Source organism: Pogoniulus pusillus, chromosome 19 (assembly GCF_015220805.1).
Source record: "Pogoniulus pusillus isolate bPogPus1 chromosome 19, bPogPus1.pri, whole genome shotgun sequence".
In the NCBI taxonomy this organism is placed as follows: domain Eukaryota; kingdom Metazoa; phylum Chordata; class Aves; order Piciformes; family Lybiidae; genus Pogoniulus; species Pogoniulus pusillus.
In genome coordinates, this window is record NC_087282.1 from 16,657,255 (window position 1) to 16,683,475 (window position 26,221).

Here is a 26,221-nt window from a genome sequence, read left to right on the forward strand (position 1 = left end):
TTTGACCACACGTTCTCCTTGGAGTAAAAAAAAAGCTTCTGAGATCCACATAGGAATATTGATCCTGCCATCCCAACCTACAGTTTTAATATAGGACAAGCTTCCTTCACCTCTTTCCCTATATTGTTCCTGCCATACAGTTAGGAATTTTGTTGTAAAGGCATTAGATGACATGCCCATGTGTTCTGTACCTGATCTGTAGATGACAAACCCTTGGCTAGTTTTACTTAATCATAGACTTCTTCATATTCTGCAGAATTCTTGGTTGAAGCACTCAGATGCCAGGATGTTTTTATTATTTGAAATTAAAAGTTCACAGCAGAGTTTATCCTGCAGTATAATTAGGGGATGTATTTTCTAGAGTAAAGTTCTTCAGAAAGATTTAATTTAGGAGATACTCTGAAACTGTCCAGGATATATTGCCCTGAAGCAGGGATCTACTTTGTGCCACAGCCGTAGAGCATGGTCTTTTGCACTTGAACCTCGATTACTTGTGTACACTAACATCAAGTCCACCAAATGATGGGTTTCCAGAAGAAACATTAGGGAATTGTGTGTTTCAGTTAGTGGCAATTTTCCAAGTAAAGTGAAGGGCACATTTTGGCCAAGAATTCTGTGTCACAGTTGAGTAGCTGACATAGCGTATGTTTTTCCGTTCTCTTTCAGGCTTGCCATATGTCACAAAATACTGCAGCAACCTGACCCTTGAAAATGTATTGTTTTCTTTCTGAAACTTTGGATAATTTAAACAGGCAACACTTGAAATCACTGTGATTACTAGAATCAAATTTAGACTGACTAATTTTAAATGAAGGTCAGTAAATGTGAAAATGAACTTCAACCCAGTTACATCTATCACAGGGACAGTTAGAAATGTATGGACAAGTATAATCCCTCCACAGGTGGAAAACTGCACATCCTCTGGGGAGTGTGGTAAACCCATGGAATGGCCCCAAAACCTGCATTTTGCATCTACATCTGATTTAGAAAGATGTGTAAAACCTCATATTGTCACATTGTTTCCTTTTACCCCTACATCTGCTCTTACTAAGAGGTACTGCATAGTCCACTTGTGGGAATAACACAGTATCTCAGTATCTCACAGTCTCACTCATCCAGAGACATGCTGGGCCTGCTGTACCTAGTGATCTGTACTTCATTATGCCTTCTTCTAACATCTGTTGATGTTTTACGAGCCACAGAAAATTTTCTTGTGAGTTTTGGTTGCTTCTTGGGGTTATTGTTGGTTTGTTTTCTCAGTCAATCTACTAGGGATTGCTTCCAGTTACTCTTCTTGGGTTTAGTAGGAGGTTTTTACCTTCCAGTAGCAAATATCACCTGCTTCCATCCTGCAGACTTTCCATATTTCATCACAGAGCTGTCTAATTCCATGCATCACCTAAAAACATAATTTGTTCCTGCTCTACTGCTGCTCAGCTGTTTTAGCTGGTATCTTTCTCACTGTATATAACTGTTCGGTAAAACTGAGAACTTTAAGAATGAACTAGAACAGAAATAAGACTACCTAAACAAATATTTGAGGGATAGAGTTTTGAAAGTATGTACAAGGGCAGACTAGTTTTTATCTTTTTTTTTTGTTGTTGGTAGTGGTATTGCATTTTTCAAAGGTTTAAATCAGGATTTTCTGCTTTGTTTTGCCTTTCGTATTTTATGGGTTTGTATTTTAGAAAAGACTTGCAGAATAAAGGTGCTGTTCATCAGTCCAGAGCTGAAATACCTGCTTAGTAGTTTATTTTCAGAGAGCAGTGGTCTGAAAAGGTAATAAGCGAATGGTAGCTTTCAGATAAGGGTATATGTTGTAAGAAAAAGAACACAGGAGAGAATTGAGCAAATGTGGAGCTGGGGTTTGGTAGTTGATTGAGAATGAAAAATGAGATTGCAGGAGGCTGCCTTCTGAATGTAGGTTTTAGATATCTGCTAAAAAGAGCCATTTCCTTGTTACATTTTAACATCCTCACTGCAACTGACTTTGATTTTACGTAGTTCAGAATGTCTGACTATTGGACATAATGCTTAGTCAAGGCTAAAGAAGACTACAGTTCTTCACGTTTTTACTCTTACATGCTTCTGAACTCTGTTCTGGATGTGGTACATATCATCTGTATCATGAGTGCTCTAAATGTGTCTGGCCTTACTGGAAACACCTGGGCATGTCACTGGTGATTTGATGGGATTAATGGTGGGTAATCAGTACGGCATTTGCTCATTAAATGGGCACTCTCTCGGAACAGCCTCATAAGAGTGTCTGCAGAGAACTATTAAATAAAGTGATCTCTATGGCATCACTGTATTGAGTACAGAGCCTTTCTGCAGATGCCTAGAGCATGTGCCCAGCAATGCAAACAGCCTCATTGCTGCCTCCCTCATAAACTGGTTATCCAGTGTTGCTGTGCCCCAGCAGGAGGAGCAGAACATGAAAATAGGTGGCTGATGTAAGAGTGTTCTGATGTAAGTCCACACCTGAAAATAATTGCTAGTAACACTTTCAACTTGCGTTTTAAACGTGACCTAGATCATGCATTAAAAATCTAAGCTCTTATCTGTATTCATTCAGTTGCTTAAAAGGTGTTTCCCCGTCAAATGGAGATTTTGGACTTCAATTTGCAAAAGTACTTCATTATGGTTTGAGATTAGTCACCTTTTCTTCTACAAATCTGACTACAAACTCTATTTATGCCAGTTTTAAAGTATGATCAAGAATTAGTTGCTATTCAGTGCCTAAACAGTGATTTCATGTATCTATATGTATAGTATGCATACACTATTTATGTATTTAATAATTTTTTAAAGTATTTTGTGAAACCTTTCAATGACAGAACAGTGATGGAAAGGTCAAAACAGTGCTATTTATGATGAGGAAGAGAGCATCGAGACACTCACACAAAGGTCACTTACAGGAACTGTAAGCTTTTATGAGACTTTATCATTTTGCTGACAAGGTCAACTTGATATTGATCGTCTGGGTGTTTTGTTTAGTTACTTGAAGGCCAGTTATTTGAAATCACTTGTGTAAACACTCAGGCAATATTCCTTTTAGTCCTGCCTTATTCCAGCCTTTTGAGTTGCTTATTGGATTGTCTTCTTCCAAACAAAATATGAAATAAGCTGAAGTATTTGATTGCCAAGTATCCAGGTATCATAACAGACCATCACTTGTTAAATTTAACTGAATCTCCTACTGTAGAAAAGCTTGAAGATTTGACCTGTTTTCTATTATATATATACACCTGATTCATAGCAGTATTTTTTAAATGATAAATTTTATGAAGTATTTTTCCAGCTCTTGCGGAAGATTTTTCACCTGCTTTCATATCAGGCCAGGTAGCTGTGGGTTTATAAGGCACTAATGCACTAAAGAAAAATAATGGAAGCACAAATTTGATCCATATGCGGAAGGAAGTCAAAGTTTGTTGTGACATTTGAGGCTTAACTGCTTTTAAGTCCAGCTTTTCTGTAGGCTGTTAGAACCACTGTGTTTTAGGTGACTTTGATAACACTGAATTGGAGTGGGAAGGGATCCAGGTGAGCTGAAGATTTCCTTTCTTCAGTTGGTGAATGAGTAGGCAACTCAGGCTCTGTCTTTCTGACATTTGTCTGCATCTTTCCTCCATGAAACTTCACAATAAGTCTTCCTGGTCTTGTGCATCCTGCACTGAAGAGGGGACGTATTACAGCCTGGAGCTGAAGTGGCTTGCTGGACAGTGTTACGCCAAGGAGAGTGGAGCGGTGGCTTCATACTCATGGGCCAGGCCTTTGCACCTCTTCAAAGCAAATGTGGTCAAATATAGAAATGACAATAGTGGAGCTGCTGTGCAGGGGGAACATGGTACTGAGGTTGTGATATAGTGGTTGGGACTTTGAATTATTCTTGACCTTACATAGTAGGGAATAATAAAATTACAGCTTTTCTGGAGATATTTCATGGAGCTTTTGTGTTAATTTAGGTTTGAAAAAATGCATGTCTTAAACATGAGAAGGTGGCACATGTGCCAGTAACACTGGAAAGAGAAGACCTGGAATGTGTGACAAATCTAAAATTAATTGCTTACATTACATTATTTGGTCTATATTTTTTAATATGATAGAATTTTATCATATCAATACATAAATATAGACTTCAATTTAATATGGTTTAAATATATCTCTCCTGCAAGCTGCTCTCCCAAAAGGTAGAGATTTTGGCTATCAAACCTCGTTTTGAAAGAATAAATATAATTCCTTGTTAAGTATTTGGTTTTCTGCAGCCAGAGTTTTAAAAGTCTCTGCAAATTTATGCAACAAACAATATTTTTTATTACTTTTTTTGTTGTTGTTTTAAAGGCAGTCACCACTGCAACCTCCTACTAAATAGATGTGCAGCAAAGGTTATCTTTTAGGAGGAACTCCTGTCTATTGCTTGCTCTCTGTGAGTCAAGGTGCATAAGTATAGTACTAATTTTCCCAGTAATGAGCTAAATTTGTCAGGTTCATTGTTTTTTTACTTTTGGAAGCAAGATTTACCATGTGCATCTTGAGGCTGCTTGCACTTGGTGCCTTCATGGCAAAATTTATTTCTGATCTACTGCATCTTCTTGGTAGAGGCCCTTAATTTCTCCTCGTTTTCCCCTGGCTTTTGTACCATCTTCTCCATTTGTTCTGTCAGAAAGGATATATAGGAAGGCTTTTTCTTGTCAGTGACCGTTTCTACAGAGTCATCAGGTAATCCTTTAAGCCAGCACTGTGCTTGTAAGTCACAGCACCTTTGCTTATTCTGTCACAGATCAGACTGTTAAAGCAACTCATCAAATAAGTACTGAACTTCATGGGCAACAATAGACAATGTTGGCAAATAACAGTAAATTACTTAGGCAAACAGCTTTTGAGACGCAAGTAGTGCTTATTAGTAACTTGTCTACAGAACCATCTTGAAACCAACTCGATAAGGTGCAATCAGGCCAGAGCACAAAAAACTCATGTTCGTTGCTGAAGCCCCACGATGCACTTGTCAGCTTGCCTTGGTCTCCGGCAGACTGACAGCTCCTTAGTTTGTCTCTTTAGTCCTCTCCCTTGAAGAGTTTTTTATTGACTTGAGTGCCTTCAAGCCCACTTTGTTGAATAGAAGTTGTGAACTGCATGTCTCTAATTTTTTTTCAGTGCTGGAGCTCTTTATCCAGAGTCTCTATTTCTGAGGAGCTAATCCATCTCAGGTTTAAATGACTGTCTGAAACTCCCTGAGATTTTGTTTCAAGTGAAAAGCACATTGAAATGTAGGGAAGAGAAGGCATGCACTCTATGGTGTTACTTCTGCTGTTGTGGTCTGTTTCCCTTCCTGCCATCCATCCATGGGTTTTGTGTGCTTGGGGTTTCTTCTTCCATTACTATGATAAAAGCCTGATCTTCTCTTCATACCACGGACAGCATTTCCCACTCTGGCTCAGGAAAGTGGTTATGGAGCACAGTGACAGCTGCCATCAGTTGTTTTACAAAATACAGACCAACATAGAAGTTCATTTCTCCTCTACAGCCCCCTGACTGGAAGTGCTTTCTGTGGGTTTTTATGTTTACCTTTTGTGTATTTTCACCTCTTCTGTGGTTGTTTTTGGAGATTGATACTGTATGCTCACAGCTGGCAATGTATGGGGTTAAAAGACCTTGTTGCACATGAACAATGGGATGGTATCAAACTGGGTATTAAACATACTTCCTTCTGCTGCTTGACCTTAAAATCATTAAGAAGCTGTGAGCAATTGCTTTTTAATTAAGCAACATCTTTTTTAGCATCTATGGTTTTGGTCTTCTAGAAATAATATTTACAGCTCTCTTATTTTGTTACATTTCTTTTTCTAGGACAGTAGCATCTGTTAATCTCAAAAGCAACCCCAGACTTATTTTGACAAAGTTCCTTGTTTGTGGAAGTGTGCTGCTGTGTGAAGTGTGCCACAAACACTTACTTTATCACAGAATTTGAGTTAATGATGGAGACAGCTTTGTGAAGGGAAGGTTACAGGACAAATGCATTAGCTATGTGTGTGGCTGCAACTCACCTAATTTTAGTGACACTGGATTTAGAAGTCATTTTGGTGATATGCAAAACTGCAAGCTGCGGTTTGGAAGGTTGCATTGAGGGTCAGTATAGCTCACTCATGACAGCATGAGTTTAGACTGGAGATGCAGATGAAACAGGAGGTTGTACTACAGGGTAGAAGTTTCTTGCTCTTGCAGTGCCCACACAGTCTAAAAGGAAAATGAAGCATTGTATGCTCTTTAGGAGTAACAGAGTGGTTTACCTTTGTTTTAACTAAGTCTGGTAGTTTTCTATAGTGTGAAGTCTCTTATTCTTGATTTAGTATAGTATAATTTACAGAAAGATACTTTAAAAGAGTGACCTTTGCTTTCTCAGCTTCTTATTTTAAAAGATATAATATGTTCTTCCACTTAAGATAAACATGCATCCCACTAGAGGAAGAGCAATTGTTGCATCTTGGCTTTAATACCAATTGTGTGTCTTGTAACGTATTTTGTGCATAAGGCAGGGTTATTGCCTGGTCTGGGGATAGTGCTTTAAGATTTGGATTTGGGGTTTTTCTTCCCCCTTCGAGTTGCTCTTATCTTAATTTTATTTTTAAAAAGTAAAATAGTAGGATAAGGCATGGTCATATTCTTTCCTGGATTATGGTATTGTTAATAAAATGTAACTGGTTATATCAACTGAAAATAAAATTAGACCTTTGTAAGTTAATCTTATGTATGAGATGTGAAATAAATCATTGTTATTTATGTTTGTTGTTTGTTTGTTTGTTTGTTTTTTAGGACTATTTCCTTAAGGAGTTCCAGGTGCTTGTTTTCATGACTTGGAGCCTATTTAATCAGAGATGGAGCAGATGGACTGCAAACCCTACCAGCCATTGTCAAAAGTTAAACATGAAGTGGATTTAACTTACACAAGTTCTTCAGATGAAAGTGAAGATGGGGGAAAGCAAAGGCAATCTTATGACTCAAGAGAAACTCTGAATGAGTATAGCCAAGAGCTAAGACTTAATTACAACAGTCATAGCAGAAAAAGAAAACCCATCGACCAGTCCACACAAGGTAAATTGTTTATTTATCTACTAATAATGGTTATTACTTTCTGCTTACTTACTATGAAACAATATCATTTTGTTGGCAGAGCATCAAGCATTTCTTTTTAAAGAAGATAACTTGTAGCCTATTTTTAGTCACACCATAGTGTCAGAAATTCAGGGATTTAATTGAGTTTTTTTTTAAGTAAAGTTGCTTTTTTAGCAGGCTGGACTGACTGGTATTCTTGAGACCATCACATGACAGCTATAGATAAGTATTTCTTTAGCAGTAGCTACTCCTTCACTACCACTGATTGTTTATTTTTCTACCTTTGTGTATGTTGTGTACATTTTGGTATAAAGTCAGTGTTGAGGTGCTCATAAAGGTCATGAATGAATTTGAATGCAACCATTTTCTTGACAAAACTTATAATCATACAAATAACCAAGTCATGTAAAAACTGAAGATAATTAATGTCTTATAATGAAAAAGCCATCAGCTAGGTTTTTTTTTAGCCTTTTGCATTACAAAGGCAGAAGCCTAGGACAAATATTTAAGAGCTTATGATGGTTGAGCTAAGGTGAGCAAAAGCTCCTGTTTGGTTAAAGATAAAGACTAAAGACTAAGATTAAAGGAATGGAAAGACATGAGCAGCATTCCCTGATAGTCTGCTGTCTGTGGAATCCCATGTGGTGGATTTTAACATACTTTGTATAGACAAGTGGCTTTTCTGTTCCTTAAATCCATCATAAATTTGTGCAGGATCATGGGGTAAGTATCAAAGTGCATGTCATAAGCAGCAAGCGTCTTGTCCCGTTGAAAGCAACAGCAGCAGGGTTTCAGGAGCAGTCGCTCACTGCTCCTCAGAGTTGTGGTTGCACTGATCCATTACAGTGTGGCAAATACTTCTCATCTAAAAATTTTGAAACTTGATATAAAAAAAATCAACTCAAACCCACAAAAAAACTTGAATAAAATGTCCTACAAACAAAGCAAACCAGTCCCTCACCACTCACTCAAGAAAGCCTTCTCCAATCTGACTATCAAAGTAATTTATTTTTTCACAAGAAAAATAAAAAGACTTTTTGAAGCTGGAAGACTTGTCTCCTCTGATGTGTAAATTAATGCAAAAATTAGAATAGCTGTGCTTCAGCACTTTTACAGCCCTTTTGAGTTTACTGCAGATATTCTGCATCAAGTTACTTTCATAATACTGATGTTGTCTGCAAGTACCTATAATTCATGGGAGAAATAATACCTAGCTGCCAGAGATAGCCTCAATCCACATACATATATTCCCTCCAGAGAGCTGCAAAACTGCAATACTGAGAATGAAAAAGCCATGAATAGATATCAACTGAGTATTGTATAGAAAACTTAACTTTTTTGGATGGATTTTAGATTGCTAGTTGTTGAACATGCTGTGAGATTTTGGGTAATTAAGGTATGACTGTATTGGTGTAACCAGAGGTGACACAAATGTACTTGTAGATCTACTTAAAGCAACTACTTCATTACTGATAATTCAGGCTATGAAAGCATAACCTCTGCATTGACCTAGGCCTCTGAATAGCTCCCTGTGTTTGCAAGCCTTGCTGCACTTGGCATTCGTGTTAGCTGTAGCATCACTAGCTGAGACACATGTAAAAAGGTTGCAGTCGCTCTATTGTAAGCACAAGAAACCAGCCTGCGTGTCATAGGTTGAATTTATTCTTCCAGAACAGTGCCTCTGAAAGCAATTGCATTAATAATTTTGGAGAAATGGTCAGATTAGTGTGTGTTTCTGCAGGAAGTTGTCAGGCATGAACTTGCCTCACTTATAGAGGACTGATCTGTTAGGAATCATGTTTATGCTTGCACAAGTGAACGGGTATTTTACATTCATGTTGTAAGCTGATGTTATTGGAAATACATGCCCCAAGATTTTTCCATTCAGATTCATTTTTCATGAGACACTGAATTTGCAGATCTTCTGGTTTATGAGCATTGTTATTTTTCTACTGGGAAGTAATAGCTTTGTACTCCTTCAAACTGGAGAATGAGGCTCAATATCCACATTCATAGAAAATCACTTAAGCCGCTAAAGTGGTTTGTCAGTAGGCAGGGCAGTACTTGAGCACTCTAGGCACCTTCTTGCGTGCATTGTCATAAGTTAGTATATGATTGTTGAATATATACTGCTTGGGGGCTTTTTGTGTTATTGAGCATAGAAGTATTTTTAAAAACATAGACTTGTGTACTCATTTGTACCAATGGAGATGAACTTTACGTGTACTAGAAATCATAGTTTTCTCCTGTGACAAATTCAGTTTGGGCTTTCTAGTGATTTAAATCACACAGTTTTCTTCTGCAAGAAGCAAACATTTGAAATTAAAAGAAATTATTGAACTCAAAACTCAGAAAAAAGAGGGGAAAAAAGTTCATAAATCTAAGTGGAAAAATTCAGACTTCATCCAGAGTTTGATGTGATTACAGTCCTAGTGTGTTATTTCCAAAAGGACACCAGGCTTCATGGTATGGAGCCTGAGAATTGGAGATTCCTTGGTGATTCTTGGTAGTTAGTCAGTCAGTTCTAGAAAAAAATCAGGTTTGGTTTTCGACTCAGTCTGACATGAATCTATAAAACTGTAGATGGAATTTGTTTTAAATCCATTCATTTAGAAAATTCCTCATCATAATCTTAACAGAGCATATATTTGTAACGTTAAAAAAGTCTAAAACTCAACCCCCAAACTCCACAGCACCCCTTTCCAAAGAGAATTGTTCTGCATGGAGAGCACTGTACCATGCCATTGCTTAAGGTGATATCATTGAAAACCAACAACCTACATATTAAAGCCCAAGGGCCATCCACAGCTCTATCCCCAGGTAGTGCCATAATGTTCTTCTCCAGCTACTAGCTACAACTGAAGCAGTGCCATGTCGCATGATGTGTGATGAATTAATGAATTGCACAGCAAGGAGAAAATACGTGGGCTTCATCTGTAGAAGTTGTGAGAATGGATGAGAAAACAGACACATAGTAACAGCCACAAATGAAGTGATAATGATGAAGAGCAAGATAGCAATCGTAGGAGCTCTAATGATGGAATGAGAGTTGACAATTTTTTCAGAATATGAAAAATAATAGAGAAGCTTAGAACAAGTGTCAGAGTATCTGTACTGATCTAGTCAGCTTTGTGAAAAGAATCACCAATTTGGATGTTTATGGAAACTGGAAGAATTTATATTGGCTACTTAAGCGTGGTAGGTGATATAAATTACACTGAGCAGTCATCTGAATTTAGTAAATAGCTTCAGAGTAAAATGTGATTTATTGCTCAAAATACTGATCTATCTCAGCGGTTTCTGTGAAGCTTTTTTGTTATGAGCAGTTTGACTATTTCATTGTTGCTATCAATGTTGAGGATTTATTTGTATGAGAAGTTTCAGTTGAAGTCTGAGATTATGTGGGATCGTTCCAGGTGGGTATTTATGCATTTGTAAATAGAGACAATCTGTATAAACCACGTGGCATGAACTCAAAGGAAACATTTTAACAGCTCCCCAGTACATCCTAAAGAATTGAATAGCACAGTCACTGTTTTGCAAAATGGTTTTTGTGCAAGTTATCTTTGACAGGCCACGTGGTCTTGCAAAGTGCAGTAGTTTTTGTTTCAAAGACTGAAAACAAGCCCCAAATGTAGAATACTTAACTGCTTCAATAAGTGTGTATCCCTTACAATTCCTGAAATTGTATCTAAAAATCTTACTTTTCAAAGAGAAATTATTAATTAGTTGGTTTTCTGTGTCTTATAAATAGGAATATGAAAGGAAAAAACCTTCACATAGTGTAAGTGAAGAATTCATCTATTGATTAAGCAATGATTCCGAGGTGTGCATCTTGCAGTCTAGTACCGATACCCCTTACAGAGCGTGCAAGACAAATTGTGTCTCCTGAGTTATTTGCATTAGAAACTTGTACTTATCTGGCAATCCCAGATTGAGCAAATAACGCTACGGATTGTTTTAGCTGACCTAGATGTTACTGGCCTAACAACCCAATGTGAGCAGATACAAAATTCCCCTGGCAAAGCATCAACTCCTGAAAAGGCAGCGCTAATCGCATAACATGCACATCTTAAAATGCATTCCCTTAGTCACTGGAATGTTCAAACTCCTGTTTATCTGAAGATATGTAAATCTGCAATATCCTGGCAAGAACTTCTTAGGAAATAAATTCCTGGCAGACCCAATATCATATATTTTGGGGATATTGGCAAACACAGTAAATTAATTCCTGGAAGAACTGGTAAACATGGCGTTTTGTACTTGAAAGAGATGGGGTGGAATTGGCAGGAGTTGTCAGAAATGTTATTCTTGCTTGGAAATTGGTTGATGGACCTGGCTGCCAGGAGAGAAGTTTTTGTAGTTGTACCATACATAGATGGCATTTCTGGCTTATTTGTGACATGTTTACATCATTAGAGCTGTTTCCTTCCACAGTTTTCATGATTTCCACCAAAGGAAACATGAGAGAAGCTGTACTTTACAAATGCTGGCAGTACAAAAGAGCTTTATGGCTTTTAGGTTAATTATAGATTTCTAGAAAACACTAGTTTAGAGGAATGAATTCCTGATAGGATAATCATCTGGGATTGAGTCGTTGGCATGATAAAGTTTATTGATCGTTAACAATATGAGCATACGGCAGTAATTTCTGGTTAGACAAACATGTATTTCCTGGCAAGATAAATATGCTGAACTGCATTAGAGGCAAGGCAAACTGGAGTTATTCCTAGCAGGAGGATCCAACAACAAATATTTTCTGGTAATGTGTGTAAAAAAAGTCAATGTTTCTAGCATTCTAGTAAATGACATTTTGGAGTGCTTCACAAAGAAGTGACCTTTTCTGTTGTCAGCCCAAGTAAGGAAAACTTTTCTGTAGGACAAAAGCTGCAGATTGGTAACATATCAAATGTGTTTGGTTTTTTTTTTAAAGTAAATAAAATTAGCTTGAGAAGCAATAGGTAACAGATCCAGTTCAGTGGTCAGAATCTTCTCTGAATGAACTCTGTTGGCTTCATGAAGAGACCTGGGTCTGTGTGAGAAAGCCTCAGGCACTTCTGTCTCATCCTGGATTTTGATTTTTGTTTCTGTTTTTGCTTACTGCTGTTGCCATCCCACTCTCATTTCTGCCCTCTGTTATGTTGTAGCAGTAGTGAGGATACACAGGCATTAGAAATGCTTCGTTGCTGACAAGCACTTTGTTTCCCTAGAAAGAAAAAATTGTATGCGGGGTGTAGAAATTGCTGGTTTGTTTTGCTGTGCTCTAAAGTTCAGCCAATTTAAGCTTACCAGAAAGGAAGATTTAAACACACATAACTCTTAACATCATGTAACCAGTCAAAAACAATTTTAGTTACCAACATAGACATAAATATAAGGCATGCTGACAAGCACGGGTAGGCAATTGTCCTGTCAGGAAAATGTCATGGTGTTTTTTTGTCATCTTTGAAGTAGCAAAAGCTTTTCCCACAATAGCCATATTCTACTCTGATTTCAGTATTAGGTGAATCCATTCAGAGCAGCAGATCTGCTTTGCATCTGTAGCAGGGCTGTGGAGAGTTGAGTTTGGGCTGTCCATAGCATGTGCTTTGTGCTTCAATGGCTTTATTTTTAAATGGCATGTGACAGTAAATAAGCCTCTGCCCTTAGTCTATTGTGTGTAACACTGCAAGAATACTCTTACATACCACAAGTTTGTAGTCTTTGTGCCCTCCCAGAAGAAATTGATGCCAGCACCTAGCAAAATTGTTGAGATGTTTTGTAATATTAGAATCATCAAATCACAGAATGTTAAGGATTGGAAGCAACCTCCACAGATCGAGTCCAACACCTCTGCTAAAGCAGGATCACTTACGGCAGGCCACACAGGAATGCATCCAGGCAGGTTTTGAAAATCTCCAGAGAAGGAGACTCCACAACCTCTCTGGACAGCCAGTTCCAGTGCTCTGTCACCATGAAAAAGTGTCTGCTTATTCTGAGATGGAACCTCCTGTGTTCTAGCTTGTACCCATTGTTCCTTGTCATATCATTGTGCACCACCAAAAAGAGACTGACACCTTCATCTTGAACCCTCAGATATTCATGGATGTTAAGATCTCTTCTCAGCCTTCTCTTCTCAAGACTAAACAGTCCCAGATATCTCAGTCTTTCTTCATAGGAGAGATGTTCAAGTCCCTCAGTTATCCTTGTAGCTCTCCATTGGACTCTCTCCACTAGATATTTTCCTGTCTTGAATTGGGGAGCCCAAAACTGGACACAGTATTCCAGATGTGATCTCACCAGGGCAGAGTAGAGGAGCAGAAGAACCTCCTAACCCTCCTGGGCACATTTTTCTTCATGCACCCCAGGATGCTGTTGGCCCTCTTGGTCACCAGGGCACATTGTTGTCCTGTGGATAACTTCCTGTCCACTAGGGCTCTGAGGTCTTTCTCCATGCTTTCCAGCCTGTCCAGATCTCATTGGATGGCAGCACAGCCTTCCAATGTGTCAGGCACCACCACCCCAGCAAACTTGCTGATGGTGTACTTAATCCTCTCATCGAACTAATTGATGAAGACATTGAACAAAACTGGACCTAATACTGATCTCTGGGGAACACCACTGGCCACAGGCTTCCACCTGGACTCTGATGCAGGTGGCTGAAAAATGAGTAAGAAGAGATGTGATGCTGGACCCTGTATTATTAGCAATTTTTGTCACTTGTTTGCAAATGCAAGACATTTACATTTTAGACTTTTAATGTTGCCAACAGCATTATTTTCCTAAATACAGAAAGTATTCTGAGAACCTAATTCAAGCAGATTTTGTACCTGCATACTTTAGAGCAGGGACCTAAAGTGTAATGAAGACATGATACGTGTGTAATTCCACACACTACATCCCTTGTATTGTCTCATGAAACAGACTCAGCTTTCAGCAAAGGGTGATTTAAAAGTCCTTCAGCTATCTGGGCTGTGTACTAGCGGAAGGAAGCAATAGCTAATAATCTCCATCTCCTGCTGCTGCATGTTACACCATCTGGTCTGAGTGTTTACAAGCTTCATGTTGTCCAAAAAAAAATACATATGAAGCAGAGTAAGAGACTCCACACTCCTAAAGCTTTAGTGCATTGTTTCCTCCTGTAGTCTCTTGCAAAAATAGGGGTTCCTGGTGTGCTGTGCTTTGTTTGGCTGGTTATGTTCTAATCACAGTGATGTTACTGTCTCCCCCCCCCAAAAAAAAACAACAGTGCCATGAGCAGTTCCCTGTGGCTTCCTGGACTGCAGCCTTCTACTCTGTGAGGAGGATCTGCAAATGCTAAGGAAAAGAAAAGCTGCACTTAGATTCGGCCCCCTCTGGATATTCTTTCTTGGTTTGCCAAGTAATTGGAAATTTCTCTCCTTGGAATAACTGTGGTGAGGAAACTGTATGTTTGTGGCTTCATTTAAAATGTCACAGAGGGAACATTTTTCTTTGCCCTTATCAAATCAAAACACAGGAGCAAACTGACTGCAAAGAGCTTCTTTTCCCACATGGCTGAAGTGGGTGCTCCCTTCCTAGATCACAACTCACAAAAGCTTGTAGCCTGCTGTTGCCATTCCTGTAATGCTGCTTTTGGTCTTGTAATATCTGCCATCATCTCAGTGAAAAAAATGCCTTGTATGATCAAAGATAGTTTCATTCTTATAAGTAATTCTTTTGATTTAAAAAGCGAGTATCTGAGAGAGGAGAAAACTGAGGAAGAAAAACCTACTGAGAAAGGAAATCAACAAGAGGAGGATCACAGTGCATTTCCTATCCCCTGCTAACAAATCTCATCTAAGGAATAAAAAAAGCATTCTCCAAATGTTACACAAGCTTAGCAGTCCATTTGTCAGTGTAGAGATACAAATGACAAGGCTAATTTCCATTCTTTTCTCTGAATCACAATTTTTCTGTGGTGTAAACCACCAGAAATTATAGAAATAAAAAAACAGGGGGAGAGAGTAACCCAGCCAGGGTAACAGGGACTAAGATATAGAAGTCCTTCCAGGAACCTGTGCCCAATGCTATTGAAATATCTACAGCAGAGGCTTAAATTTTTAACTTCATGTGTTTTGGAACTGTGTTTGTCAAAACCTGAAGTGACTTCTGTAAAATGATCCTGCCACATTAGTGGAACCTCTTCCTACAACACTTGAAAACACCAAGGAGATCTCTTATGTGTTAAAACCAAGATATGAACAAACATGAAGACACAGTGATGAAGTGTTACAGTCCATGGGAAGCAGTGAATGATCTGCACTTGTCCTACAAACCATTTCAATACACATAGTCGTGCTGTATCCTCTGTGTCACTCCTTTTGAAACAAAGAACTGTCTAAATTTCTGGAACATAGAAATCTGGTATGCTTATCTTCATTTATAGAGCAGATGCAGAGACAGAGTAACATCTCTTCCCAGGGTTTCTCAATTATGTATCTGTCAGAAGATTTTGTACCTCTCAAAAGAAAGAACTGTCAAGCAGTAGCTCAGTGAGTCAATGACATTGCTGTGTATGTGAAGGAACAGCAGGGTGGGTGTTTCCAAACTCATTTAGTGCTCGGGTTAGTTCTTCTTTTGAGAATAAGACTCAGATACTTCTGAACTTTGTTTTCTAGGTGTTTATGTTAAATAAGTTGTGAATGCATTTTAAAATCTGGGATTCTCCTTTTAAAGTTGCAGTTCTATTGGGAGCTGCTCAAAAATCAGTTACCTGCTGTCGCTCATTAGGAATGCTTTGCATGTGGATGAGATATCTTTAGCTCAAATGGAAAGACAGCATGGAAGAAATAAGATAATGTTTAAAACCAGCAGACCAATTCTTTCACCACCACCCCAAGCACCAGTTATGTAACAAAACAGTAAGTACTGAGTAAGGTTGTTATGGTCATTTCCCACTGTAACTCCAGGAAAAATAGTCTGAGGACCTAGAAAAGTCACATATCAAAATATAAACAGGTGCTGTGAAACTCATCAAGAGATTATGAAGCCAGCAAATTCAAATAATAATATTAGCACAATGATTAATGAGACAGAAATGTTAAGCTTTGTAAAATATGTGAAACATTAACAATGCTTTATTCTGAACTGGCGTGAGTATTGTGCTCTGAAATAATCTATTGCAGAAATTATAGACTTTATTTCTGATCAATGAAAATGGTACTATCTGAAAGGCCACATTCATTGTCGTCAATGACTTAATTGAGGCAAGGTGCTTAGCCTCACAGATGATTTTTGAACTGCCAAGAAAAGCCAAATTATGTGAGCCAGGACTGTTGCCATGTTCTACAGATGATAGCAAGCCGTGATGGAACCTGTTACTGGCTACCGAGAAGCAGCATCAAGTTATGCTGTCTATGGCCCACGGTAGTGGGGCACATCTGTCTTTGAGACTGAAGCGTCAAAACCACTTTTCCTGCATCCCTGGGAGTGGAGAAGAATCTGTACCTCCCTGCTGTTAGCACTTCATTAACATAGCAGTGTGATATATACAAGTAAAACTAGATGGAAGGTGATAGAACCGCTGTTTGTAGCACTCTGCTAGTATGACACTTTCCTGGAATTAACAGAAAACAAATAGCAAAGAAGAATAAATCAACTGTAAAAACCTAGAAATGCACAAGGTTATGCCAATTTCCTGTTGATGATGGTTCTAAACATCACAAAGATGTGTAATGGGACCATGTGAACCTGCTCTTGCTTCCTTTTGGATAAGCAGCAAGGCAGTAGAAGTGGCTTGCTAGAATGATTGGGATGTAAATAAGTACTGTTTGCTCTTAAGAGACTACCATGGAAGGAAAAGTTAGTGTAATCTTAAACATGGAGAAAAAGTCATTGCAGATTCAGGAACTGTTCTGCAAAACTTCTGTTAATAAAATTGATTTTAGTTAAGCTAACTGAGGTTAATCTATTTCAATTTTTATCTGTTCCCTTAAATTTATTTGCATTTCAGTTCTCCCACTGAGTGGAGAATTCTTTACTCAAAGGATTTGCCACACTTCTTCTTGCTAATTCATACATCACTTAAGATTGCTTCCATTCAAAGAAATGAAGACACATTGGTCTAAAAGTGACCTAAGTAAGGGAATAAATGGCCCAGTGTGCTTAACTACGTGATTTATCAGAGGGTTTTAGTTAAGCTTTCTAACAGTTCTCCAATATTGATGGTTTTCCCTCCCTGGTAGAGGTGTACAGTTCTTCTGGATAACGGTATAAGCAGCAAAATATTTGCCAGACATGCTTACGGCTTCCTTGCCACTAAATATTTTAATAGGATGAAAGTGGTTGGTGTTTAGAAATACAGAAAAAGTTGGATTTCTCTTAATTTTTATATTAGAATGCAGAGATTATTCACATATGATTTTCTTAACAGCATTCATGGTAACTTAAATGCAGCAACACTAGTGCAGAAAAGATGTAGTTTTCTGTTTGCAGGTGTTTTTTAATGGCCTGTTAAACAGGAATGCACTTTTCTTAGAAATGAAAATGTTTGAGTTCTGATCAAAGAGCAACTTTAAAATCTTGTTTAAAACGTTTGCACAGATCAGACTTTTTCCTTCTTTTCAAACACTTGCATGAAATTAATGATGATCTCTATTCCACCATCTATTGAAGAAAAAACAATTCTGTAATTTCTGCTGCTGCAATCAAGACAAGAGAACTTTCTCAATTTTTTTAATGAAAATCCTATCAGGACACTGAAGATGTGGTTATCTCTAATGTGATTTTGGGACATACTTTTAATCCTTTCTAGTAATGAAATTAAAGCAATTGATTGTTACTTAATAATTTTAGCAGAAATCAAAGGATTGTGTATTGCCCTACATAAATGTAGTTATTCTGTCCAGCTGGAGGCTGGAATTAGTGATAATTTGGTTTTTTCACTGTGGTTACTTTTCTCATTTTGTACTTGGGAATGGATTAAACTTTTTTCGGTCTCTGGAAGGAAATAAAGAATTCATGAAGGGAAGGGCATGACATGAAAAAATTACTGTATTTCAGTCGAGAAGGGAAAAAATGAAGTTATCTGCCTGTTCTTGCTGGATCTCTCTTAATCCATATGAGCATATCTTGGATGACTATTTTGTCAGTTACCTATTGTAAAAATAAGGATGAGCAGGCAGTAGCTATCTGCATGGACAGCACTCCTCCTCCTGTTTTGACTGCTGTCACATAAACTGTATCTTTGTTCCTCTAAATATATTTCTTTTCTCCTCCTGTGTATCCAGCTTTTCTGAGTCAGTTCTATATTGAGTAATATTTATTGAGTTCTAGTGAAAAAAAAAGTAAGATGAGCAAAAAGGTGATCAATTGATGGCAGTATCTGTTTGCATCATCTTACTGAGTACTACACAGTTTAATGTCAGGATATGCTCCCCTTGTGTCTGGGACAAAGGACAAAGCAAACCCTTCACCTAACCAGTCAGTGCAGGCAAAAGTTTCAGTGTTAAACTGTTTATACAAGCAAATATTCCAACTGTGGCATCTGTATTCAGGAATGTATTATGCAGAGATGGAATTTTCATATCCTTCTTGATGGCTTTTGTGGCTTCCTCTACATCTACCTGAGTGTGAGAAATTTTCTGTGATATTTGGGGAGTTTTATTTGTCTTCATAAAAAATTACTTTCCACTGATAAAATTTCTTAATAAATGAGAGCATTAATTTTAATGAATTTGGTTGGTTTAGTTGTAAGAAAAAATGTCTGACATTAATTTTGTGTTTTACCTTAGTCTCTGGATTAAGACTGTTTCTTTTCTGTAGATTTTTTTTCTGTGGAGATACAAGAGAAAATTCATTTTGTATTTTTGCTTGTGGGTAAAAATATCAGAACCACAGATCTGTGTTTTTATACTAGTTCTGTATGCAGTCAGTCCTTTGACTTGACTAGTCATACCACTTTCTATAAATCAGAAAATAATGTCTTCAGCAAGAAGAAAAGTGTATTATTAATTATGTGTTGTAGCATGTGTCAATACAAAACCTTGAGTGTATAATTAGTGCTTTTGGGAAGGAAATATTTGCAGGCTTTCTTTGGCCAGTTTCATTTGCTTATAGATTCTTGGAGGATTAATCGAACTGTTTTTTCTAGGCATACAGTTCCTCCTGGTATCAGTGAGAATTGTAGGTGTGACATCAGTTTAAGCTGATATTGTAGTAGTGATTACTTGATGTTTGCAATTAATTGTTTGCTATTGATCTGTGGAGTTTAGGTGTTCAGGGAGAAGTATGCTAACACTTTGCTGTTATTCTGTGCTTAGAAAACAAATCTGCTTTCAGACAATTATAGAAACCTGCTTACTGAATTATTTGTCCTGCTTTACATCCCAGCTGCTGCACCAGACTCAGGATATCCATTGATGTATGTTTTTAAAGTACCTCTTGGCTCCTTCCCACACTTTTACTACTTTAATGGTATTATGCACAATTAAAGTTTGACTTGCTTCCCAGGGATAGCACAGGGTCAAGGGATAACTCTGGAGAGTGGACTGAATCACACCTGCCTTCCATATGACTGCAGAGCAGTCCTACAGGTGGTGATACATCGTGTGTACCACTGCCTTCACCACAGGGTAGATTTGATTATTGTTACTTAAATACTGCTGCTTTGCAGTTAAGAGTTGTCATTGCTTCAATCAATGTGGGTTTAGAGCCAAAAGATACAGAGGTAGCATTTCTTTTTTTTTGTTTGTTGTTGTGTTGGACTCCTCTCTGTGTTCTCAAGTCTCTTTTACCCCATGTTCAGCTTGTTCAACTAATTTTTGGATGTGAAAGGAAAGGTCCTTCAAAGTGGTCCAGTGTGCTTTCCACCTTACTTTAAAAAAAAATAGAGTTGAGGACTTCTGGTTAGCAAACATCATTGGGTGTTTTTTTTAGGGTTTGTTTTAGATGGTTGTGGGTTTTTTTTGTCTGGGTTTGTTTTGGGGATTTTTTGGTTGGTTGGTTAGATTTTTTTTTTCCCCATTGTGTTTTTAGGTCAGTTGCCAGGTGTTCAGTTCATTTCAGCTAGCTGGAAATCTGGTGCCACTAGCAAACAAATTGAAGTGTCTGCCTCTAAAAAAAATGATTACTCTAAGTAAGCAAGATGTTCTCTGACAAAAAGATTTTGTAGTTGTGGAGAAAGGGAAGGAGTGGCATTGGATACCTCAGTGCAATTCACTGCTTGCAAAAATAATAGCTGTGTTGTATTTGTTGGAATAGTGCTGAGTGTACCTTCAGGGATGTAAAAGCCATTTAGCTAATTTGCAGCTTTGTATTTAGGCTGTTTCTCCAGTTCATGAATTCCTGGCACCCATCTGTGTGTCATGCAGCTGCACCAGACCTCAGTACGAAGTGAGCTGTGTCTGCTTTGGCCAACTTCTCCTGAACATTATTTGCACTCTCCAGTGAAGCATTATTCAGCCTTGAGTTCACCCATATGATGAATATTCATTTCACAGATAATTATTGTCACCCCTGAACAGCTCCACTCAAACCAAACTTCTCACAGCACCCATCATTTCTGTCACTGTTTTGGCAGCATGAAGCTTATGATTTCTCATGCTTTAATAATGCTCCATCATCTGTTGTATTAGATTTGGGTCAAATTACCATGATTGGTAAAGGTTTAGGACACACTTCCTTTATACAATACTTGATGTTTTAGGAAAAAGAAAGAGGCATGTGCCACTCACCTTTTTATGGGCTGCCTTAAATCCCACACCTGAATGTGGTGTAAGAGCACACTGAATGAACAAAATGCTTCTTTGCTGTAAGTTGGTGCTCCAGGTTAGGTGTCTGTTGTGGACAATTGAGTGCTCAGACATTGTATTTCAGTATTTTCAAGTTTTTCTCAGGAATTGTAGATACTAAAAGAAATCTCAGTCCTTAAATTGGCTATGGTAATGGATACATCTGAACGGGAATGGTATTGCAGCAAGTACCTATTTTAATTTTATGATCTCTTTAGAAAAATTAAATGCATAAAATGCATTAAATAAATGTCTTATAAATCCTACTAAAAGAGAAAAAGGAACACAAAGCTGTTTTCTTTGTATCAATACTATTATTAAAATGATAAAAATGCTAAATAAAATGTAGCTGCAGTAACAGTGGTAAGAGATCATTCAGTGCCTGAAGTAGTTGTAGTTCAGTAGTAGATTCTTTGCAAGCAAGGTGTTTACTGATTTGGTGTCTTTGGCAGCATTCAAGACAAATATATCAATATTTCATAAAAAATAGCCTCAAAACATACTTAAATCTGCCTGTTGCTTAGAGTACTTTGTTCAAATTGTAAGAAGCCAACTGTATTGAACAGGAAAGCACTGATTTGTGCCATTTTCTGGCCAGCATCAACAAGCTGCTTCCCATTGAGTGGTTTGTTTTCTGTCTTGACATCTATCCTTCCATTCCTTGCTCTTTATACATAAACTTTTTAATTGAAATAAACCAGGGGGGTGTGGGAGGGGACCAGTGGTGAGAAATGTACATTCTCTTCTTTGTGTGTGTTGTTGTCAAGACGGATCAAATAGGTTCATTAACCTGCGCACACTTTCTTCATTCCAACTGAATGACAGAATTGCCTAGATTGGAAAAGACCTTTAAGAACTCTAAGTCCAATCATTAGCTTAACACTGACAAGTCCTCCACTAGACCATATTCCTAAGCATTATATCACCCAATTCTAACATGCCTCCAGGGATGGAGACTCTACCACTTCCCTGAGCAAGTTGTTCCAATGTCTGATAATCTTTCAATAATGAAAGTCTTCCTCATAAGTGGCAGCTACTACATGGCCGCTCACTGTTCTTCTGTCTTGATTTTCTATAATCCTTGTGTTCAAACCCACTGACTCCAAGCCCATTCTTCCCTCTTCTTTCACCACTGGAAACACTATCATTAAAAAAATCTACTCCTAATTTGGTGCTCAATTCTCTATGTGTTTACTGAAGTACAAATCAGACTGGCTTCTAAGAGCTCAGTCTGATCAGAGTTGAGTCAGAGAAGTCCTTGGTATGTTTTTAAAGAGAAGTGATTTAAGCTCCTGCAAGCAATGTGGTTCTTTTGTTTTGGGGTTGTTTGTTTTTTTTTTTTTCACTTGAAATCACTTTGGATGTGCTGCTTGCATCCTTTGCCAGTTGTCCTGATCAGCTGTGCTGTTTATTTCCCATTTGCTCTGTCACTGCTGTGTCTAATATCTGACACAGTGTGAGATGGTGCAGCTCAGGAAATGGTGAAGCTGCTGGTAGGGAAATGAAACAATACCAAATGGTGGATAACAGGGAAAAAAAGGCAAAATCCACATGTGACTCGTACCCTATGGGGGAAGTGTTTCTCAGGAAGTCTGAACTCAGCAGGTTTGCATGAAACAAATCTAAAGGGAAAAACAATGGAAAAGAGCTTTAAGGTCTGTTTAAAATATAAAGCTGTCAGCTAGAAGAAACCTTTCTGGAAAAGAATTTTAAGCTTTCTTTTTTTTTAATCTGAAAACAGTTCCTTGCATTATTTCCCCCCATAGTCAATAGTGAGTGGGGAAATAGGCACTATATTCAGTAGGCTATTGCTAGGTCTGTCTAGGCTGCAGAGTTTGTCACAAAGGAAATCTGTTGTGCGTGTTAAGTCAAGATTGGGAAGCTTATAGTTACATGTTTTTACTGTTTGTGGTTTATGTGTTTTCCCCCTTGGCATACTTGAGCGTAGGGGTAAGCTTTGCTTTTCAGTATATGGAATAGTTGCTGCTACAGTCCTTTCAGAACAGCTGACAGTAGATCTGAAGTATGTTTTCATAGACCAAACCCAGAAGAGCTGAAACACTTAATGCTCCTGTAGTGTTCCTGTTCTTAATGCTCAGCATGATTCAGAATTGCTTAGGTGCAGGATAGGGCCCTTTTTTAACTGTCAAAACACCTGTCAGTGGGGGTGGGTTAAAACACACAAAGGTTATCCAAAAGTCTATTACATTCTTCTTCTAGTTAGCTGTGGTCTTAGTGTTTGAATTGATGCCTGCATGAATTCCTTTAGCAGTATATATAAATGGCTTTGAACATGGTTTAATACACAGTTGCTCTCATTTTTGCTTGAATCTGGCATTTCCCTGGAGTCTCTGTTTTGAGTGCTTTCTCCCTTATGTGTCCCTTTTCTGATCGTGGCTTAATTACATTTTAAGTGCCTTCTGTGTCTTCACCACCTCAATTAGTTCACCTCCAACTGTGTGCATTTTGTAATAAGGAGGTACAAAGTATTTCTAGCAATACAGAGGGAGAGCTTTGCTTATCTGCCAATGGCAAGCATTCCTTCAGGGCATGGAAGACTTTACAGGGCCACTGCAGGCTAATCTGTTAGTGGCCTTTTGGTTTGATTTATTGTATTTGGGATAGTGAGTGCTTTCAGATACTGTGGAAACTCACAGCTTTGACTCTTCCCAAGCATCACTGATCAAGCACCTTTGCAGAATCAAGAATTATGGTGAGCTTAGAGTGCTGTCCAGTGCTGCAGAATAAAGGTATGCTAGTTTGAATAAGGCTACCAGTGTGCATGTTTCACATATAATAACATCTTAAAGGCAGGCGCTGGAAAACAGTAGAAGCAATTTTTAGAGGGAAAGCTAATAATTTTGGTAATTCCTCCTGTGTTTTTCAGTGTGTTAATAACCAATTATTTCAGTTTCTCATTTCCTTTTCTATCAAAGTTGTTGAGTTAAAAATTTCTAACTATCTCATATTATGTATTCGGCCTCCCAATCATCCTTATACAGATCAGCAATAAAAATACATTTATTTATTTGATGATGAAGGGGATTTGGTTTTAGTTGTGGATAGTTAGCATGACTTGTGATTTGGATTAGAAAGAGCAGGTACCTACCTGCTAATTTTCAAAGGCGAGCAATCACATTTTAATGCTTACCAGTCAGTGACTTCTTATTTCCCAGGTATCAGTTATATGGCTATGTCTGTGTGAAAGGTAAAAATGCTATGTGGTTAATTCACATGCTGGAGTTTTCAAAGCAATTTACTGGAATACTCACTAAAATTAGTGTTATGTACATAAATAAGCCTCTTAGTATTTTAAAATAGAAGAAAAGGCAAGGAAATCAAAGAGGTCTAGAGCTGCAAAAGTGTGTAGCTGAGTGCTTCTACCCCCATGAAAACAGTGGAGTCATTTCTTTGTGTAGTGGCTGTGTTCCCAAAATTGGGTAAATTCTGATGGCAGGTCGTGGCAGTTGTTTAGACTTTATGCATATGCAGTGAGGTCTTTTGATTTGCTGTGCTTTGGAATTCTTGCCATACTTTGTTCCCTTTGGTGGAACACAGGAGCAATGGTGATGCTTCCCTCTTTCGGAGCTCTACATCAAATCTTGAGATGGAAACTTTTGTAGATACCATATTTATAAGCGTAGGAACTTTATTATGCTGTCACAAATGTCTCAGATTTTCAGCTTTCCTTGGTAACTTTGATATGAATTTTAGGGTAAAATATAGTCTAAGAACTGTCTATTTAACTTCTTAAGGATGCTGTGCGACATTGATATAAGATTACTGAAGCGTATTTTCTGGAAATTCATACCTGGAAGGACTCAGCTGCCTTCATCTGAGTTACTTTGAGTCATCTCATGATGTAAAACCAAAAATGACCTTGTTTTGTAGTTGTTGAAACACAATGTAATAGTCTTTCGTTTGTATAGTCACTTATAGAAAGACAAAAGAAATAATATCTGGAGATATTAAACAGAATTCTTTTGGTTGGAACAAACCTCTAATATTGTTGAGTCCAACCACTGACCTAATGCAGTTGCTGTGCTTGGATGTATCAAAGATAAAATATGCAGAATCAATTATTTCCATTAGATTATTCTAATATCACTTAAACTGCAATGTAGCTGAACTTTAAGTGTGAACCACTGGTCTTGAAATCCCTTTGGTAAACTGAACTCTTGAGAAAGGAGGGAGCAGAAGTGGTCAAAATTTCAGAAGGCAATTTAATCTCCTGTTTCTTGATCAGATAGAACATTTGATGACAAACCCCGTGAGTTTTTTTGGAGAAAGAGGGATTATTTGACTGACAAGCTCTATCCCCAGTTGGCTAATCAAATGGAACAGATGTGCCAAGTTGTCTTTCATATGTTTTCATTGATGTCAGATTGGCAGCTGGTTGTAATTGGATGAGAATGGAAGAACCGAAGAGTTCATGCATGTGTGTATGCTTGCTTTCTTCCTTGATACAAGATTAATCTGAGGATTACATTTGTTGGTCTAAATATTACATTGTGATTCACTCTAAACTAAGAAAATGCTGCTTCCATAGCAATGATTAATTTAGTAAGATCGTTTCTACCACTAGTAAATTTTTGAAAGATCTGGGAAAAAGAAAAGGAGGGAGGAAAAAAAGGAAATCAGGTGCAAATATGGGCATCCCTAATCCAAAATTGAGTCAAACTGTGTATCTATGGATACATAAAAAAGCAAGACAAATTCAGTATAGTATTCTACAAATGTTCAACATTCTACCAAGAAGACAATGCATGAAAAGTAAAAAATTTGGCACCTTTAGACAGTTTCTTAGCTGTGGGTGCCTGAGAGGGGTATCGAATGTATTTTGGACATTGACAGCATTTGCACTGTCAATCCCCAGGATCTGAAAATCTGGCTGTCAGTACATCTGTGTCTGCTTGCTGTCACCAGCAGACTTGGTGACACTGGAAGCCTGCAGCCTGGGATTTGTCAAGCTTTTACCTAAGTAATCAGGAACAGTCAAGCATTTCTGTTTCAAAGTCTGCCTGTTCTGTTTCATTACGCTTCCTGACTTCTCAAATAATCAAGGCAAATAGTTCAGCCTTCAAAGCCAGGTGTGCTTGTCAAGATCTAAAAAGATACTCCTTGTTATTGCTGTCTATTGTCTTTCACTAGCAGCTCCTTTTCTTCTGATTTCTGTTAGCCAATTTTTGCTCTCAATTTCTAGCAGATTTATAACAAAAAGTAGAAAAATCCCAGCTGAGGTTTTTGGTTTGGTGGGAGGCAATTTATGTTGACTCTGTTCTTCCTGTTCCATATTTTCTCACCCAGACCTAGCCACATGCTTGGGGATGGTGGATGATGGAACAAGCAGCATGCTGCTCTATGTGCTGTTTGCCCAGATG

General features: G+C 38.0%; 1 protein-coding gene across 16 annotated transcripts in view; it reads left to right on the forward strand.

The window, feature by feature from the left end:
- TENM1 (teneurin transmembrane protein 1) overlaps positions 1–26,221 on the forward strand; it is a 926,028-nt gene that overhangs the window by 664,384 nt on the left and 235,423 nt on the right. For all 16 annotated transcript variants that reach the window (XM_064159463.1, XM_064159467.1, XM_064159461.1 and 13 more), the window contains one exon: positions 6,811–7,089. In XM_064159463.1, the coding sequence (XP_064015533.1) occupies positions 6,873–7,089 (217 nt within the window). In that variant the 5' untranslated portion in view covers positions 6,811–6,872. The remainder of the gene's footprint in view (positions 1–6,810; positions 7,090–26,221) is intronic.